This window comes from Camellia sinensis, chromosome 10, assembly GCF_055761805.1.
Source record: "Camellia sinensis isolate YWXY chromosome 10, ASM5576180v1, whole genome shotgun sequence".
Classification (NCBI taxonomy): domain Eukaryota; kingdom Viridiplantae; phylum Streptophyta; class Magnoliopsida; order Ericales; family Theaceae; genus Camellia; species Camellia sinensis.
In genome coordinates this window covers 69,916,714-69,937,473 of record NC_138970.1, presented here as the reverse complement: position 1 = coordinate 69,937,473, position 20,760 = coordinate 69,916,714, and the positions used below count along the sequence as shown (strand labels likewise).

General features: G+C 41.5%; 1 protein-coding gene across 1 annotated transcript in view; it reads right to left on the bottom strand.

The window, feature by feature from the left end:
- Nucleotides 1-20,760, bottom strand: part of LOC114282126 (putative disease resistance protein At4g19050) — a 121,196-nt gene that overhangs the window by 8,885 nt on the left and 91,551 nt on the right. Inside the window, exons 5-6 of the mRNA XM_082890148.1 lie at nucleotides 14,535-15,287; nucleotides 13,119-13,758 (exon numbers count right to left, since the gene is read on the bottom strand). Coding sequence (XP_082746274.1) covers nucleotides 13,119-13,758; nucleotides 14,535-15,287 — 1,393 coding nt within the window. The remainder of the gene's footprint in view (nucleotides 1-13,118; nucleotides 13,759-14,534; nucleotides 15,288-20,760) is intronic.

The window sequence follows — 20,760 nt, the reverse complement described above, 5'->3', positions numbered from 1 at the left end:
CTTATGAAGACAAACATAAAAACATGAATCTTAATGCAAGCTTTCGAATCAAACAAGGCTTTTATTCAAGAACACATGAATATCACTTTCTCTTTCTAAAACCAAACTTTAAATCAATGCATGGCTTACAAATCGTGCTCGATCATGCAATGCAACTAGATAAACAATAAGAACAACAAGAGTAGATCAAGATTCTAACCTCAAGACACGAATTTAATGGCTCAAGGTGTGAAGATCAAGCTTGGAAATCTATTCCCTCTCTAAGAACTCCTCATTCTTCTTTCTAGAGCCTCTCTCTCTAAAAGACAAGGATATGATACAAAATGATGTGTTTCTCAACAGCTCACTAACTTAACCCTCTGCTGGGACACGTGGCATCAGCTGGTTGGCTCTTCTCAAAAAGGTGACTGAGTGAAAAAACAAGACTATGACAAAGTGTGTTCAACAAGCAAGATGGCATAGGCACTCCGGCAGGTAATGATCTCGGCTAAGAACAAGGCTTTGGAAAGTACAGTCTCAATAATCTCGGCTAGGAAAGACAACACTTGACTTAGCTGTGCCACACCTCGGCCTAGATGTGCCACACCTCGGTCTAGGTCATACCAATCCAGGAACAAGATCACTAGGTGTAAGGGTAACATCTTGGCCTAGATAATACACATTTCGGCCTTGGTGATGAACACCTCGGCCTAGATAGTGACATCTCAGCCAATATGCCAAGGTGCGAGTGGAGGTTAACCAAAAGATTCCAAGATAGTCCTAGGTATAAAAGATTCAAAGGTGCGACCCAGGCTTAAGATGACCTCGGCTAAACACACACAAAGCAAGGAACAAAGCATGCAACAACACTTAGATAAAACAAAACAGGATTTCATGAATGCAACTTAACAAGACAAAGTTATATATATATATATATATGCATGTGAGCATAACTAAGGCAATGCGAGGGTTGTTACATCCTTCCCCCTTAAAGAAGTTTGGTCCCCAAACTTAACTTACTTGTCCCCAAAACGACTCCGGATGTCAGGTTCTCATTTCTTCCTGTCGTCTCTAGACTTTACCTTGGGACAATCCTTAATACGATGACCCATCTCACCGCATTCAAAACATGCTCTAGATACCCGATAACAAACCCCAAAATGTTGTTTCCCACAACTTGTACATGTCAGCCTGGTGCCACTTTCCTGATTTGAGTTGCTTGAATTATCCACATTTACCTTCTTATTGACATCGGATGTTGCTTGGCGATTGTCATAATCCTGCCTCTTTCTCTGATTCTCCCCTGAACTCTGGCTTCTGCTCAAGTTAGCTTCTGCTAGGATGGCTTTATCTAACACTCCGGCATACGTCGGCATGTTGAGCATATTAACTCGATCTTGCATTGGGCGCCGAAGTCCGCTCTCAAACTTCCTAACTTTCCTGTATTCGTTATTGACCATGTGGGGTGCATACCTTGCCAACTCGGTGAAAGCATGATCATATTCAGCCACTATTTTGTTACCCTGCGTCAACATCTAGAATTCTGTGGTCTTGTGATCTCGGACACTGAGGAGAAAGTGCTTGTCGTAGAGCAACTCCAAAAATCTGGCCCAAGTCAAACCTAGGTTGCCTTCTCGGATCATCATCCACCATCTACGAGCGTCGTCATCCAATGTGAATGCTGCCAATGACACCTTCTGAGCGTCGGTGCTGGGAAAAACCTCGAACAGCTTCTCCATCTCAAGAACCCATGCTTCTGCCTTCATCGGCTCTATACCTCCTTGGAACTTCGGCGGATTCATCTTCTTGAATTCTTTGATCAAGGTCAACGTGCCATCCCCATACAAAGCTGGTTGCGGAGGCACTTGTGGTACTGGAGGAGGTGGAGGTGGAACTTCACGTCGGCCATCTGTCTGCTCGGCCTGAGTAGATGTAGTGCTTGTGTTTTGTTGCCTTGCTTAGCTCAACTCATGGGCCAAATCCTCTACCATCCTTTCTAATCTGTCCAATCTGTCCTCGAATTGATCTCAGCCAACTAGAGGTCTACCCCTTCTCATGATGCTAGGAGTACGCAAAATGTGACTTTAAAACAAAATAAACAAATAGACATGTATACAAGTAACAAATGATCATGCCGAGATGATGCATACCTTGTCGAGTAGCAAGCAATATGATGCAATCCTAATATCATTCTAAGGGAAATCCTAAGCTCTTTAGGACTCAAAGTGTGTGAATAACGTACTATAAGAAACTTGTGCTCTGATACCAATCTGTCATGACACCATTCGCCCCTAGAATGGTGTCGTGATGGCCAGTAATCCGAGATTACCAAAGGCCAACTTACAAAAATTCACACACAATTAGAGTATACATATGGGGCGTCCAAGTGCGGAAGCAATATATATAAATCCAATTAGTCCATAAGAGCTGTGCATAGATTAAATGAAATGACATACATCTTATCAAGGTCTTACAACTTGAATACAATAAAATAAGTACATAATACATCTTGATCAAAAGGCTTCTCAAGCCGACATAAACAAAAGGAGCAAACTACAAGCCAAGAAGCATGATCTTCAAGATGCTACAAAAATGCAAATCCAAAACAAGTTGCAAATAATCATCTAGGCGTCGCCGCCTTCTTGCTCAACACCTACATATATATATATATATATAAGGAGAGGGTGAGCTTGGATACTCAGTGAATGGTATAAGTAATAAAGCTTTGAATGAATGATATCCGAGATCTTTTCCAAAACAATACATATCATAACTTTACAAATCAAAGGGATGAACTAAGTTCATCTATCAAATCTTTCAAAGCTTCTTGGATGTCAATAACATCTACATAATACCAAAGGATGACATTAAACAACGGTGCTACAAAAGCTTAGAGTCCTCTAGCACGTAAGGACTTGCCAAGAATGTCATCCAAAACGAGGCTAATACATGATACACAAAATAAGGATATTCATTCATGCTAAACAAATACTTTTTCCAAAACAAAGCAAAGCAAAGCAAAGCTTTATTAAAACTTTATAACATAGCTTTATTAAAAATACCACTCATTTAGTTCTTCAAGCGTCGGGGTCAAAGCAAGAGTCCAAGTCCTACAAACACATGGCAAAGTCTATTGAATGCACTCTCAAACAAGCTTTACATGAATGCAAATGATCTCGGCATTCCTTCAAAACTAAGTCGGACTAAAACATAACACTGTTTCTCATCTCGGAAAAACATAATGGGCACCAACCAGGTCTTGGCCGAGGTCCCACACCTCCTTGCTGAGGTGTGGTCCCGATAGCCACATTCAAGGAAATGAAGTCGGGAAAATCTGCGTTTCCCTCTGCTGAAGAACATGAAGAACATGAACATGAAGAACATGAGAAACATAAATGCTCAATCACAACTTGTCATTACGAAATCTGGGATTTCATGAGATGAGTTCGAAAACATGGACCTGGGTACCCATACTTGAAGATCTTATGAAGACAAACACGAAAACATGAATCTTGATACAAGCTGTCGGATCAAACAAGGCTTTTATTCAAGAACACATGAATATCACTTTCTCTTTCTAAAACCAAACTTTAAATCAATGCATGGCATACAATTCGCGCTCGATCATGCAATGCAGCTAGATGAACAATAAGAACAACAAGAGTAGATCAAGATTCTAACCTCAAGACACGAATCTAACGGCTCAAGGTGTGAAGATCAAGCTTGGAAATCTATTCCCTCTCTAAGAACTCCTCATTCTTCTTCCTAGAGCCTCTCTCTCTAAAAGACAAGGATATGATACAAAATGATGTGTTTCTCAACAGCTCACTAACTTAACCCTCTGCTGGGACACGTGGCATCGGCTGGTTGGCTCTTCTCAAAAAGGTGACTGAGTGAAAAGACAAGACTATGACAAAGTGTGTTCAACAAGCAAGATGGCATAGGCACTCCGGCAGGTAATGATCTTGGCTAAGGACAAGGCTTCGGCAAGTAAGGTCTCAATGATCTCGGCTAGGAAGGACAACACTTGACTTAGCTGTGCCACACCTCGACCTAGATGTGCCACACCTCGGTCTAGGTCATACCAATCCAGGAACAAGATCACTAGGTGCAAGGGTAACATCTCGGCCTAGATAATACACATCTCGGCCTTGGTGATGAACACCTCGGCCTAAATAGTGACATCTCGGCCCATATGCCAAGGTGCGAGTGGAGGTTAACCAAAAGATTCAAAGATAGTCCTAGGTATAAGAGATTCAAAGGTGCGACCCAGGCTTAAGATGACCTCGGCTAAACACACACCATGCAAGGAACAAAGCATGCAACAACACTTAGATAAAACGAAACAGGATTTCATGAATGCAAATTAACAAGACAAAGTTATATATATATATATTCATGTGAGCTTGACTAAGGCAATGCGAGGGTTGTTACAGTTGACCTACCACCAGGTTATGAGATTCCCCTCAGCTATAGGGGAAATTGAGGAAATTTGGGGCGATCAAGTCATGTCGAAGCAATGCTTCGTGGCAGTGAACGGGAGCCGAGTTGCCAAAGGCTTCGTCCAAATGGTTGAAGGTCTTAAAGACTAAGGAGCCCTTAAAGATGTGGGTGCCAAGGCCGAAGACAAGGCTGTTGAAGAATTGGTGGAGGTACGGATCAATACCGAAAATCCAAACAAATTCTTTTTGCTAGGGTCAAGCCTTACCGCCCAAGAAAGGACCGAGATGGTAGATTTCTTGATGGCGAATATCGAAGTCTTCGCCTGGACGCCGTATGACATGCCCGGCGTTGACCCAAGCTTTATTTGCCACCAACTCAATGTCTTCCCGAATGCGTGCCCAGTCATTCAGAGAACAAGGAGATCGGCTCTTTATCATGCCGAGGTAGTCGCGGAAGAGGTAAGGAACCTGCTTGAAGCACAGGCTATTCAGGAGGTGCACTACCCTCGGTGGATTTCAAAAACGGTCGTAGTACCCAAGAAGAATAGGAAGTGGTGAGTTTGCGTTGACTACAAGACCGTCAACCGAGCTTGCCCGAAAGGCAGCTTTCCTTTGCCCAGAGTAGACCAGCTGGTGGATCTAACGGCCGGGTATAACAGGCTCAGTTTTTTGGATGCCTACCGCGGTTATCATCAGATTGCCATGCATGGCCCCGACCGCGAGATAACCTCTTTCACCACTCTAAGGGGACTCTTCGGCTATCGAGTCATGCCTTTTGGTTTGAAGAACGCCAGGGTAACTTTTCAAAGGATGGTGACTAAAATGTTCGCTCCTCTACTAGGCCGGATGATGGAGCCTTATATTGATGACATGGTGGTCAAAAGCAGGCATCAGGCAAATCACTTGTCCGACCTAATCGGGATGTTCGCCATTCTCAAACAGCACAATATATGCCTAAATGCATCGAAGTGTGCCTTCAGCGTGGGATCCGGGAAATTCCTAGGCTTCCTAGTTACAAATCAAGGCATTGAGACGGACCCCACACAAATCAAAGCCATACAATAATTGAAACAGCCCAACTCAGCGAAAGACGTGTAGTATCTAGCCGGAATGGCCGCCGCGCTTAACCGATTCATAAGTCGGTCATCAGATCGCTGTCGCCCTTTCCTTTGAGCCTTGAGGTCCAAGTTTTCATGGGACAAGGAATGTGACAGGGCTTTGGCCGAGCTCAAGGCGTATTTGTCTTCTGCTCCGCTATTGGTAACACCCAAGCCCGGCGAAGAACTCTACCTGTATCTGGCAGTTTCACAACATGTAGTTACGCGGTGCTTGTCCGGTCAGAGGGTATCCAACATTTCTCTATATTTTACGTGACCAAAACCTTGCTACCGGCAGAGTCGAGGTACTTGCCGCTGGAAAAACTCGCTTTGGCATTGATGATGGCCTCCAGGAAATTGGCGCACTACTTTCATGCTCACACAATCATCGTGTTGACCGAATTTCCCTTGAAAGCCTTGTTTGAGTGGGCGGATTTCTCCGGTCGAATTCTGAAGTGGGCAGTCGAACTAGGACAATTCGACATTAAGTTTCAACCTCGAACGGCCATAAAAGCATAAGCATTAGCTGATTTCGTTACTGAATTCTCGCCTAGAATTCACCAAGTATGCCCGGTGGATCTCACTGCAGTAGCCGAGGAAGTGAATGAAGGCTCAACAGAAATTGCACAACCGGGTGATGGTGGCGACGCGAAACTTGTGCGCCTGTCCATAGCACCCCCTGGCAGAATAGTACAGCGGCCATGCAATGCGACGACAGACTTGGGCATAACAGACCAACCTGTTGGGTCCAGTACCGCATCGCCGGGGGGGGATGAAGTGGAACCAAACAGCGGCGAACCTGAAACCGAACAGCCAAGTGCCCGTGATCCCATCAACCTTCAAGCCTCCCAGGACCCCTCAGAGTGTTGAAAATCTTCGTCGGTGAAATGTGGAAACTTTTTGTCGATGGAGCCTTAAATCGTCACGGCGCCGGGCTGGGCATAGTTTTGAGCTCACCAGATTTTATGACCATCGAGCATTCTATCACCCTCCGATTCCCTACGTCAAACAATAAGGCTGAATACGAGGCGCTATTGGCCAGGCTTAAGAGCGCACTTCAGTTGCACGCATCCGAGCTGATGGTTTACAGTGACTCCCAACTTGTTGTCAACCAAGTGTCTGGGGTCTACATAGCCAAAGGCGACAGAATGGCCAAGTACCAAGCTCTCGTAAGAGAACACATCAAGCGATTCCAGGCAATAAGGGTCTAACAAATTGGTCGTGAAGATAACGGCCGAGCGGATGAATTAGCCGGTCTAGTTTCCATGGTCGACAGAACATCTCCCAGCCCTCTTATGATTGAGTTTCTTCCAAGGCCTAGTATCGAGGAACCCAAGCAGACAGACGTACTCTGCTCCGAGCTTGGCCTTCTTGGATGGACCCTATCATTCTCTTCCTGAAAGAACGGACCCTTCCGGTTGACAAAAAGGCAGCGCATAAAGTTTGGGTGAAGTTAGAGCAGTTTTGGCTCTCTCTATCTGGCGCTTTATACAAGAAGTCCATCACTGGTCCTTACCTCAAGTGTGTACACCCAAACAGCGTGGAAGCTTTCTTATACGAGATTCATGAAGGCATATGCGGAAGTCACATTGGGGGAAGATCTTTGGCCTACCGAGCTATCTCGCAAGGATATTGGTGGCCATGCATGCAAGCAGACACTCAAAATTATGTTAGAAAATGTGAGAAGTGCCAGAAGTTCGCCCACTAAATTCACCAACCAGCTAGGGAACTTCTGCCCCTCACAAGCCCTTGGCCTTTTGCGATGTGGGGGCTAGACATAGTGGAACCACTCCCAACGTCACCAGGCAATCGGAAGTTCTTCATTGCGGCTACGGATTATTTCACCAAATGGGTTGAAACTGAGCCTCTGGCGATTATTAAGGAGAAAGACGTCAAACGGCTTGTCTAGCAGAATGTGGTAACGTGGTTTGGTGTCTCCAAGATTCTAATTTCTGATAATGGCACCCAATTTGACGAGCGCTTATTTAGAGGATTTTGTGAAGAATTGAAGATCGAATTCTACAACTCCACTTCGGCTTACCCACAGTTCAACGACCAAGCCGAAGCATCAAACAAGACCATTCTTGATGAGTTGAAGAAAAAACTTGAGAAAGCCAAAGGGAAATGGGCCGAGGAACTCCCAAGTGTCCTTTGGACATATCGGACTACCCCGAGGCATTCCACCGGGGAAACTCCTTTTGCCCTGGCATACGGCATGGAAACGGTCATCCCATTGAAAATCGGCATGCCCACCATCCACAGTGAAAATTTTGAGCCCAAGATGAACTTTGAAGCAGTCGCAATGGAATTGGACCTAGCTGATGAGCGCCGAGAAAAAGCTTTGATCCACGTGGCCGCATACCAACAAGAATTGTCCAAGAAATACAACAAAATCGTGCACCCCAGATCGTTTAAAGTGGGCGACTGGGTTTTAAGGAAGGTCATGGACAACACACTGGTGCCGGGCGAAGGGAAGCTAAGGGCAAACTGGGAAGGGCTCTACAAGGTAACCGGTCTAGCGAGCAAGGGGGCATACCATTTGGAAGATTTGGATGGCAAAGGCGTACCCCGGCCATGGAATGCGGCTAACCTCAAACTGTACTATTTTTAATATTTTTCATTCTTATGTAATTTTTTGAGGAAGGATTTGTTTTCCCCACACTTTCGAATGTAACGCTTCTTTTGTCAAATATAATAGGAGTGACTTATCTTTGCTGAAGCATTTTGCTATTTTCGATGCCTGCTTTGAGGTTTCAACCAAGATGTCTTATTCCGGTTGAAAGAGTCGATGATTTGCTCAACCCTGTAGTTTCAACCGAGATGTTTTACTCCGGTTGAATGAGTTGATGATTTACTCAACTCTGAGGTTTCAACCGATATGTCTTACTCCGGTTGAAAGAGTCGATGATTTACTCAACTCTATGGTTTCAACTGAGATGTTTTACTCCGGTTGAATGAGTTGATGATTTACTCAACTCTGAAGTTTCAACCGAGATGTCTTACTCCGGTTGAAAAAGTTGATGATTTACTCAACTCTGTGGTTTCAACTGAGATGTTTTACTCCGGTTGAATGAGTTGATGATTTACTCAACTATGGTTTCAACCGAGATACTTTACTTCGGTTGAAAGAGTTAATGATTTGCTCAACTCTGTGGTTTCAACCGAGATGTTTTACTCCGGTTGAATGAGTTGATGATTTACTCAACTCTGTGGTTTCAACCGAGATCTTTTACTCCGGTTAAATGAGTTGATGATTTACTCAACTCTGTGGATTCAACTGAGATGTTTTACTCCGGTTGAATGAGTTGATGATTTACTCAACTCTATGGTTTCAACCGAGATGTTTTATTCCGGCTAAATAAGTTGATGATTTGCTAAAGGCTTTAGCCGAGATGCTTCGTCCCGGCTACAGAAGTTGGTGATTTGCAAAAGATTTAGCCGAGGTGCTTTACCCCGGCTAAAGTAGTTGACGTTTTGCTTAAAGGTTCTTGCCGAGATGGTGGGACATAGTCAACAAAGCAGTGCGACAATTAAAGAAATCAAAACTTTTCATTGATGAGAAACTGAATTACATAAAGTGGGGCAGGCAGCCCGGTTACATTCTTTTTTTTTAAAAAAAAGAAAAAAGAAAACTACACTAAGGGGGAAAGGTCAGCAAAGTTATCCCTGGTTGCGACTGCCTCCAAGTCGACCGGAGTTGTGGTTTCTCGAGCGCCAGACTCAGCCTGGTCGGCGTCTTTAGGGCGGTTTCATCCCTCGGCATCGTCTTCGGCGTTGTCCCCGCCTTCTTTCTCGGCCTCAGCTTGCAGGGCACTGAAGACATCGTTTGCATATGGCACCATGTAGGCCGGCAGAAAGGCAGCGGGGGGAGAGGCAAACACATCGATTCTAGATCCTTGACCGAGCTGTTCGCAAGCAGCCTTCCAGCCGGACTTGAAGAAAATGTCCTTGGTGGCCTCGACTTGCTTGGTGTAGCTTTCCTCGGCCTCCCTGAAACCTTCGTTGTTCGCCTCATCCACTTCATCCTTCCTTGACTGCTTTAACGCATCCAGTTCGGCCTGGAGAGTGTCCCTTTCCTTCTCAACAGCTCCCAGTTGGCCGAGCAATTTGGAATTGTTAGTATTAGCAAACTCTAGAGAAGTTTTTGACCGTCCCAGCTCGATTTGAAGGTGCTCAACCTAGCTGGCGGCGTCGGTTGCCTTCTGCCGGAGTCTGTGAATCCGGTCCATCACCAGATGTTGTTTCTGGATGGCCTGCAAGAAGAGATATTGAGTAAAGAAAGCCAACAGTGCAAACACTTGGAAAAATTTGAATAAAGCATGCGAAATTCTTACCCGGGTCATAGACTTGACCGAGGACTTCACGAGTCGGGTGTCGGGCACGTGATCACTGCCGGTCATGTCGCTCGGCAGGAGGAGGGCTTTGGTCAGATTGAAGGCTAGGAGGTGTTCCTTGTCGCCTTTGACCGAAGTATTTACCGGGATCTCCTTACTCTGGTGCTTCAACTAGGGCTTCCAAGGCGAAGTAGGCGCAAATGCGACTGCGGGTTGCTCGGTGTTCAGCTCTACAACGAGCTCAGCTGTGGGATCAGCTGTTCGGGGCCTTTTTCGGGCTCGGCGGGTGTCCTTGGTGGTCTGCGCCGCGACAGTTGACGCCAACGCAACCACGTCCCTACTTGTTTGACCGACAACAACTGTACGGGAAGGGATGCTCGGCAGCTCGATTGAGGTGGCGGTGATGAGGTTTTTGATCCGGCTTCGCTTAGCCATTTCTTCTTCTTCGGTTAGCCGGATAAGGGGCATGTCCGGTAGTGTTGGATCGGGTGGCGGAGACGGTGTGCGGAGAAAATTCGTTACTCTACTTCGGTGTGGAGCGGAGTATTTGTAAGTCGGTACGTAGCTGAGAAGGTCGTGGCAATCCCGATTACGGTACCGCAACACAGTTCTGATGGGTGCTTCGTTGGGATTATGGTAGTTGGCTTGCAAAACTTCGATGGCTGCAAAGAGGAAAAGAAGAAAAGGTATTAGTACAGAATACTGAAGTAAAAGAATTTGACCGAGCAGTAAGCACGGCTTACATGTTGAACCGAAGTTCTTGCTGATGTACCAGCCGGGCACGTTAGCTGTTTCGTAATTTCCAAACACCCAGAAAAAGTCATCGTCGTGCATATCCTTATCTAGGGTGCCGGTTACAATCTTCTCTTTGCCCGGCCTTATCTTTAGGTAGTAGTTAAGTCCGTCGCCTGTATGCCCGAGGGTGTACTAGCGAAGTATCTCGGCTAATCCTAGGTTAAGGCCCAGCCGGTTATTCAGCTCGGCTATCCCGTTTATTACTCGATAGGTGTTGGTTGAAACTTGGGTTGATGCTAGCCCGGTGCGCCTCAAGAACTCGCACAATAGAAGGTTAATCGGGAAGCGAAGGCCACCTTCAATTATGGAAAGCACGATGAAAGGACATTGGTCCAGTCTGCCCCAAGGGGTTGTGTCCTCGGTACCGAGCTCAAGATGTACGTCTGCGGGGACGCTGTACTCTTCCCGGAACTCGGCTAGTGCGACCGGCGTGTCGACCAGGAAGCGGTAACGCCCCATGTGAAGCCGACTAATTTTAACACGACTGTGTTTATTTGGCAAAATTCTCGGTTGATGGCTGCTCGGCTTTAGAGAGCCTCAGTATTGGTGCGTGGTCCCCTTGGACTCTACAGTAAAAAGAAGTGTAAGTGTAAGTGGGAGCGCGGTAGCGCAAAACGAGCTTGACTTTAGCTCGGTCAGATGGAGTGCCAAACCATCTCGGTCACAAGGGTAAACCCAGAAGCTCGGCCGCTCAAGCAGACCAGATTTTAGCCCGGTCGAGTGGTCCAGCACTCTGTTACCTCGATTCCTACGCGAGTTTTGCAAACTCGTAACTTGTTCGGTTTTGGTATTTTTTGGGATCAAAAGAAGACCTGGAGCCCGGTCCGCCCCAGATCGTCATGTGTTCATCACAAAAGTTGAAGAACAGTTGAGAGAGAAGGGACAGAGGTGGATATTGGGGAGTGACGTCCTAACACCTACTTCAATCTTGCCCTAGACTCAATATCAAATGAAAAACAACAAAGAGATTACAAGAACTTACCAGTTTGGGGGCGAAAGTCGATTCTTCGAGCACAAATTCAATCCAAGACAAGAACAGTGTTTGGGTAGAGAGGATGGCACTACAGCGTTTTATCGTTAGGAGCGGAGGAGAAACAGTAAGAAGAAAATGTGAAGGGGCAGAGGCGTGTTTATAGGAGAGAAAGAACCGCCAAAAATTTGAATGTGAAAAGACGGTTGGGTTGGCCATTCGAGGCCAATGTGCGAAGGACGCGTGTCCCTATTGACAGCGGCATCAGTATTGAAGAGATAGGAAAAAGAGTTGAGCCGTCGACCGAGCAAATCAAGAAACTGGTCGTAGGGAGTAGCGCGGTCGACGTCTTGCAGTTTAAGGACCGAGGGAGAATCTACCGCAGTCGGATCATGTAATCCCAGTCATGCTAGCGCGGATGGAATTAAAGGGCAATTGAGAGGGAGATTTATGATCTGGCTTTGGGCCCCGATAGAAGCCGGGCAAAATGAGGGCCGAGCGTGTTTGGGCCGAGCTAACTTGGGCTTGTCTAGGGGTGGTTTTTCCCGATTGAGGCCCAGAACCATGTTTGGACCGAGCTACTTGGGTTTGTCCATGTCCAGTGTCGGTTTTGCTCGGCCAAGGATCAGCTCCCTTGTCTGGGCTGAGCTTACTTGGCCGAGATGATCGCCTGCCAACCCGGGTTCCATGGTTCACACGTTTAGCTCGGTGGGAAAGGCCTTCTATTTGCCGGCTCGACCTGTCTTGAACTCGGCTCTGTCGAAATGCTACTGAGCTTGATTGTTATGGAGCTCGGCGAGTGAAGCACTCAGATTCGTTACGCAGCACGGTCGTGTGAGGCCGAGGTGATGCCGCCGGGCTGTCGAGTTCCCACTAATGTTGTCTGGCAGTTTAGTTAGGTGGTGTTCGCTGGATTTGTGCTGACAAATAGGAGAGCAGCTCCACGTGTAAAGAAACTAATGGGTGCAGAGTTGAGTGCAGAAAGTATATAAGCATGACTGTGCCCCCCATGCAGGGCAAAAACATCGTTTGGTAAGATAGACTTACATTCATTGAGCTTCTCTCTCTCTCTCTCTCTCTCTCTCTCTCTCTCTCTCTCTGAGTTTGTGCTAACTTGACTGTCAGAGGGGTTTCCGGCAACACACCGCCGGGTAGCTCACCGCCGTTGTGTTCTCAGGTTGATCGGATAGATTCAGAGCTTGGATGAAAAGAGTACGGACAACGACGAATATTTCCTCCCCGTACAGATTCCTAACATTGTCCAATTATCATTGGACATGCCATAGGTTTGTATTCCTTTATCTTATGTTTGATTCATTGAAATTAAATGAAATAGGACGGTCATTCCATTAGAACATATATTTTCATATTAGTGAATCAAATACAACCTTATCATAACTACTTTTTTCTTAGCTGTAAGATGTATAGCTAAAAAAATTGAGTAGTGAAGTTGTCTTCTTGGGTTTGCCGAAAACTTGCAAATATATAATTGGAGTTTTACCTGGAAATTTGGGGCAGAGGCTTGCTTTGATTATTTTGGCTGGAATTTTAGTATCATTTACATTCGGCCCAAAGCACACGAGACTTGGAAGATTTGCAAGGTAGACAGAGTGAATTTCTCGTGAAAAGATTTCTTCTTCGTTTTCCCTGGTGACAATCTTTTCTACCTTCTTGCAATGTTGAACTGTTAGATATTCTAGATTCACAAGAACGTTGGCCATGGAAATTGTGAATATATATCTCAGGTTGTCACAGTGCTGCACTCTTAGAGAACTTAGATTTTGGAAACAATGAGTTTGTTGCAAAATATTCTTCCATATGTGGGTCAACTCGGGCAAATACTTCAATTTCAATTCGCTTAACTGAGTGATTAATGTTTCTTTCTCAGCAACATCAGCACATACACCCTCCTGCAGATCAAATATCATTTCCAATGAATCACACCACCATACTTTTAGCCCTCGTATATTGTGTAGCCTTTGCATTAACTTGGATGAGACAACACTTGATAATTTTCCACAACACTGGACCCGCATGAATCTTACTTTGTCAAGGCGTCCGACTTCAAGTTGGTTGTGCCATATCTCAGTTGGCTCATCTATTCCTGTGACATCAAGTGTTCCCATGGTGCTTAAACTAAACTGCAATTGTTATCACCTCAATTGTGTTAGTGACATATTTACTAATCCATTGTTTGGTTAAAAAAATAAGATCGGACTAATAGTTAAATACACATCATTTCCAACAAAATATTTCAGGGACTAATTATTTAGAACTAACAGTCTATTGTATTGCAATCTGCCTCTATCTAATCCGTCCAAACAAACACTCCCTTAGTGTTAAACACCATTTATTTGGGAGCTGGGAACAATTGACCAAAGAATAATTAATGATATACAAATAGAAAAATATATAAAATTTGTATACATAATGATGTGGTTGCACTGAGACTTGTCCTTTTAAAATCATGTGCCCATTAAAATGACATTTAATTACAAAAAATGTCACCATTACATCATTATAGAAAAAAATTAGGGAAAATATCATATCAATAGAGTTTTGAAAAAATAATTAGAAATTAGTGAGAAACTTTATATATATTCATAATCAAAATTGTAAACTTTTTCATGGACTTGTATTTTATTTTTATTTTTTTCCTGACATCAACTGGGATGTAATAATCCCAAAAAATTATGTCTAATTTTTATTTTTTAAAAGAATGGATAATTTTTCTTGACAAAATCTTTGACCGCATCAATGCTAAAGAGTTTATTCTCCTTGATTTTGTGTACCCAACAATTCTTTCCTCTTCAAACATTTAGAGGTTTGTCCTTAGTTTAATGGATATTATAAATATTTTCTTTGACAGAATGAGTTGATAATGTTGAATACTATAATTTTAAGACAACTCACTTACCTTTCTATCCAAGAGATGGTGTTGAACTGAGTTAAAAAATTTCACTTCTCGAACATTGCGCTCTTGTGGCTCTAGCATTCGCTGCAATGATGAAGGGAGTGCCCTCATGTTGGGACAGTTGATTACTTTTATCTCCTCGAAGAATGATCCTTCAAATGTGTAAGCTTGGGGACATAAACTCTTGAGGTTTGGCAGATGATAGAGTCTGAGACTGTTTAGTTGAGGGAACATGATTATATTTGTTGCAACTTCATCATCTACTTTGGGTTCCTCATTAACAATCGCTTCCAACACACCACATGCACCTACAATTATTTCTTGTAGTTTCACAAGAAGTCTAGCTTGAGAAGATGAGAATATATATCTCAAACTACTACAACCCACTACTGTTAAGGATGTCAGGTTCTGAAAGCTTGGAATTCTTAGTAAGTTGCTCTTCCAAACATGTGTCAACTTTGGTAGATAACGTAGGACCAATTTTGTTAATGAAGGGAGTACGATATCTAGATAGCCTTCCCTAACAATTATTTCTTCAAGATCAAATGCTACTTCCACAGATTGACACCTCTCCACACTAAGTAGTTCAAGACTCTGCATGCCCTTAATCACATTGGACGGAAAAAGAATATTCGATAGCTTACGACACATCCAAATATTCATGTATCTCACTTCAGGTTGAAGTTCCCCAGGCCATATCTCTATCATGTTATCCATTCCAGCGATCGCCAATTTCTCAATGGTAATTAATTTAACCTACAAAGTCCATTCACAGGGTTACAAATATAGTTAAAACACAACATATTTTATTTCCATTAAAAAAAATCCATTAAATATCGTTCATTTAATGTTGAAAATAACATAGCAGAATTTCTGATTCTGTTTGTGTCGAGTGTGGTTTAGATAATGAAGTTGCTAACCCCTTAGTCATGATCTTAAGTGAATTTCATCGTTTTTTAAATTAAAATTATTTTCTTCAAAAACTATAAAATTGGAGTACTGCTCTATACAAGTTTAAAAATTAGACCCACTTTTTAAGTTCAATGATGTGACAATCAATTAAGATATCTAAGGCGACATTCTCTCTCATATCTTCTCTAATTATTAACCAATCATATTATTTACATATCATTGGATCTAAAAAATTCGTGGACTTATGTATCATTTTTCATGAAATTATACGCGTTTTGTAATGCAAGCTCACTATACTTGAAAATCATTGATTTTATCATTTCATTGCAAGATAAAATTAACAAGAAAAAATAGAATATATTTTTGAGTTTAATAAAATATTGGCCTCCAAACACGTTTTACCATGTAAATCAAATTTTTGACAATTTAAGTAAATATGATCAAGTAAAATGATTGAGTGGGATCCTTGTTTGTTGTTTTTTTGTGTTTTGTTTTTCCTTTGATTGGTCCCTCTCCAATTCTTTGGTCAAGTGCTAGCATAGGATTGCGCTTGCTTTTTCATGCCAACCTAATTGGGATTGTCGACTCTAGCTATGATACTTTGTGCACTTCCCTCCTTTGTTGATGTAAGTTATGCTTGTAATTTTACTTTTCATCAATAAAGTCTTTTCTTTGCTGATAAAAAAAAATATTAGATACTGTAATTAAGTATTACCATATTAGAATATTTTTATTGATAGCTTTCTTGGTGACCACTCTTACATGACTATATATAGGCCTCTTATTGTATTGTGAAGAGACACATTATTGAATACACTTTTCTATTTCTTCAATACTGCTAACATGGTATCAGAACTATAGGTTAAGTTCTTGCTATTCTTCGCCTTACCGGGCAACAACCTTTCCTTGGCTGCTCGCTGGATCTCAGTCCTATTTGCTATCTTTGCATCCCAAACCCCTTAGTCCTTGAACCTGAGTATCTCACAGCCATACATTCGTCTCTTTCTCCAACCATCACCGCCATTACTCACCGCAGCTCCTGCCATTGCCTCTACCTCGGACGTCTATTCCATCACCCCAATTACAGCTCCAACCATGGCGCCAGCAGTTCCAGCCCATCGTCGCCGTCCTTCGCTGTTGCTCAACCACCAACCCACATTCAAGATCTTTTTCTTCCTCTCTTTGATTTACCCCTCTCTCACCTACACTCTCATTTTTTTAATCAAACCCATCCTACACACTTTCCCAAACCCACAATTTTTTAATTAAACCCATCCAAAATTCTCTTTCCCTCAGGTATACTCTTTCTATTCAAACAAAACAATATGTTTTTCAACTCAATCACACAAGCTTGTCCCACTATTAAAATGAAAATTCCTTTCTACAATTTTTTTGTTTTAGAATATGATCTCTCTCTTTCTTCTGCTCCACTCTGTCTTTCCCTATATTTCGACCTCAAATTGATTTATATCTTCAAACCTATTTGAGCTTGAGGGGGCAGGGGTAATATACTTATATCATGGTGAGCAAGGTGATACACCATGCAAACACCCAAGCTGTCCCTTGGCGCACCACCGCCTAAGCTACCCGTTGGCGCACTACCTAAGTCGGCCCCTGATGCATTCTGTCTTAAGCTACCCCCTGGCGCACTCAATTACTACAATGGTCATGTACAACCATAAACTGTCTTTTGGCATTAGCTTCAGTTGCTCCTACAATGATCCAATATGACCATAAACTCCTACAACGATCAGGCATGACAATAAATTGCCTTCCAACATTGTTATTTTTATTTTATTTTATTTTCTGTAGTTTCTCTTTCCAATCTCCAATTGGTCTCTTTGCAACCACCTTGAGTTTGACGGAGACTGTTAGTGAATATTGTATATATATATATATTATATTCACTATATAATAGATACTGTAATTAGGTTTTACCATATTACGATTTCTATTGCTAGCTTTCTTGGTGACGACTCTTACTTACTGACCACTCTTCCTTGCTTACATATAGGCCTCTCATTGTATTGTAAAGACACATTTTATTGAATGCACTTTTCTATTTCTTCAATACTATTAACATTGAGAAAGAATAAGGTTAACAAGAATGTTTTCTATTAAAATATCAAGCTTAAATTAATTAATTTTTGCTTTATTAATATTTTGAAAATCGGGGAATGACAGATTAGAGGTGAACTTATAAATTTTCTCTACTCTATCGAGGGCAAACTCACCTAAAAACAAAATAGGTTTATCACACACACACACACACACACACACACACAGATCAGGGTGGCTTAGGGAGGTAGAGGTAGGGCCAGCCTTGAGATTTATCATATCTTAGGCAAACTATGAAATGAGGCCCTCTTACATATACTTTTTTGGGTAAATTACAAATACATCCCATGAAGTTTGCTTAAAATATGAATTGCTTCCTGTGATTTTGAAAATTATAGCATGTCTCTTAAAGTTTCTAATTTCATAACAAATAGAGCATTGTATTAATAAATCATCAAACCAATTAACGAGATTTAATGATATCAGAAATTTATTTCAATTAATAATTTAGGTAATTTTATTATTGAATAAAAGAGCAGTTACAAATTTCATTTTTTTAATTAATTTTGTTAAATAAAATTTTTTAACAATGGGATATTTATAATTTTCTAAACCACAGAGGTAATCTATATTTTAAGCAAACCTTAAGAGGTATTTATAATTTACACTACTTTTTTTGTAAAAATTTTATAGATAAAATGATAAGTACTAATAATTTTTTTATTTGTTAATAGTCACAAAAAAGTTTACTTGCACAAATAATCGTTAAAATTATAAATTAAAATTTACTTCCATATATTAAGATTAAAAGAAATCATTGCAAACTCTCAAAAGGATAAAAATTTGATGTTGTTATTTTATAATTTAGCAATATTCAGTTTACAATTGACCCAACTATCACATTTTAGCAGCAAAATAACTAATTAAATTTTCATAATCTAATTTATTTACCAAATCTTTTTCAATAGATAATATAACTAATCCATTCGATAATTCTTGCAACATTATTGATCAAAGGAAAGATTTGTTCAATATATATATATATATATATATTCAATTTGGCCCAACAACACATATATATGAAAAAATTAAAAATTGTTCGTTGCTAGTACAAGAATTTTTTTAGGGGCCCTTTAGACTAGGCCACAATCAATAAAAAAATTTATGATAAATTACAAATATATCTTTTAAAATTTTCTTAAAATACGGATTCCCCTTGTGGTTTGGAAAATTATAAGTATTCTCAATTTTATTTTATTAATTAATTCATATAATTTTATTATTGTATGAGAGAGCAATTAAGAATTTTACTTTTTCAATTAATTTTGTTAAATAAAAAATTTTGCTTAATAAAATAAAAAAAAAATTGGGCCCCAATGCTTATTGGGTCTATTTGAATAATATAGTATAAGGTACTAATGAATTGGGTTATCTACCAGCCGGTTCTGTTTTTGGATTTTATTACCCATTAGGTTCTGACTTAGAACCTTATGTACACATAAGTCCTGGCCTATCTATTATTTTTCCTTTTTTACCCTTGAGTGTTTTGTGTTGCCCTAAACAATCTTTTGTTCTCTCTTTTCCTCCACCATTTGTGCAGCCTCTCTCTCTTTCTCACTACTACTACAATAACCTATTACCATCGCCCCTCTCATCAGGCGGAGACCACCATCATCGCAACTCGCCTACATCTGATGGCCAACCATGCGTAGTTCATAGAGAGGGATTTGTGGGGTTGCAACGACTATGCATGGCGGCAATGAGGGTTGCGATAGTGGTGGGGCAGCAGTGGTAGGGGCGAAGATGAGGGTTGTGACGAGGAGGGGAAAGGGATGGAGGTCAATGGCTGATGGCCAGTGATGGACAAGGTTTTGGGTTAGGGTTAGGGTCAAAGACGATGAGAATAATTTGGTATTATTTAAAAATTAGTGGTGTGTATTGAGACACAATTAAAAGCTTTAATTTCTGTGTGGTGTGAATAGAGTAGGTGATATGTACTGAAAGGATTTGTGGTGTGTAAATAGAGTCACCCTAAAAAAAAGGAAGGACTTAATGGAATATCAACCTTATCAATAGGACTTTTAGATGATTAACCCTACAAAATAACATTGTAAAACTAATCATTTCAAAAGTTCTTCCCAAGAATTTTAAGTAAATCAAAAACCTTATAAATTATAAAAATCTCTTTGGAACCACTACTCAAATAAGTCCAAGTCTCCTGCAGTGTTTTTCCTTGTAATGTTTGTGTAGTGCACCAAAATGACGCCATTTTGGTGTGCGCACAAAAAATAATGAAACGAAACGAAACGTAGAAGAGACGAAAAAGCCAGAGAGAAGAAGACCCACAGTGCAAACAGAGCACTTCTTCACCTTCCTTTCTCACATCGACCACCTCTGGCAATCACCCCTCATTTCCCATCCCATCACATCCCTCTCATTTCCTAAAATATGCCATTAACATCTCTGGCAACCCCCTCTAGGAGATCCACCTCATCTTCCCACTGTAGCCCCATCCCTACCAATCCTTCCCCCCATCTCAACTCCGACGAGCCTCTCTAACCCGTTCCAACCCCCACCCGCCGCTTTCCAACCGCCATTGTTGTCGCAAGCTCTCTCTGTATCTATCTCTATTTCTATTTCGATCTCGCCAACGTTGGTGTTAGCGGGGGTAGTAGGGTGGTCAAATAGTGGAGGGGTAGTATCGGTCAAGCACCTTATTCTCTCTCTCGCCTGCGGGTCTTTTCTCTGGTGCTTCTATGCTTCGCTCTTGCGTTTTGTTTCAAAATTATTTTTTTGGGGGTGTGCAACAAAATGATGTTAGTTTAGTTTTGCATGTGGCATTTATCCATGCAAAATTCTAACGGTGAATGATAGCGAGACTGCATTGTAACAAAATTGAAAATATAGGGTTTACATTGAAACTATAGTGACTAAACTGACATTTCGTTTAAACTATAGGGACTAATGGTTGTTCCTTAACCTCAAAACCCTTTATTTTAAATTGAAGGGATAATTACAAAAAATAAATAAATAAATAAATAAATAAAACCTCCAATGGTTGACCCTTGCAACAATATAAATTCTAAGTTTTCAATTTTATCAATTGAAACCTTAATTTTTTTTAAATTGTTTTCAATCTAAATCATTTGCCTACTTTTGTTAACTAAAATTCACCCCCCAAAAAATAGTATTTTAGTTATTAAACTCAATGTAGATATACATAAAATGTCCAAAATATCCATTTTCATTGAGTTTAATG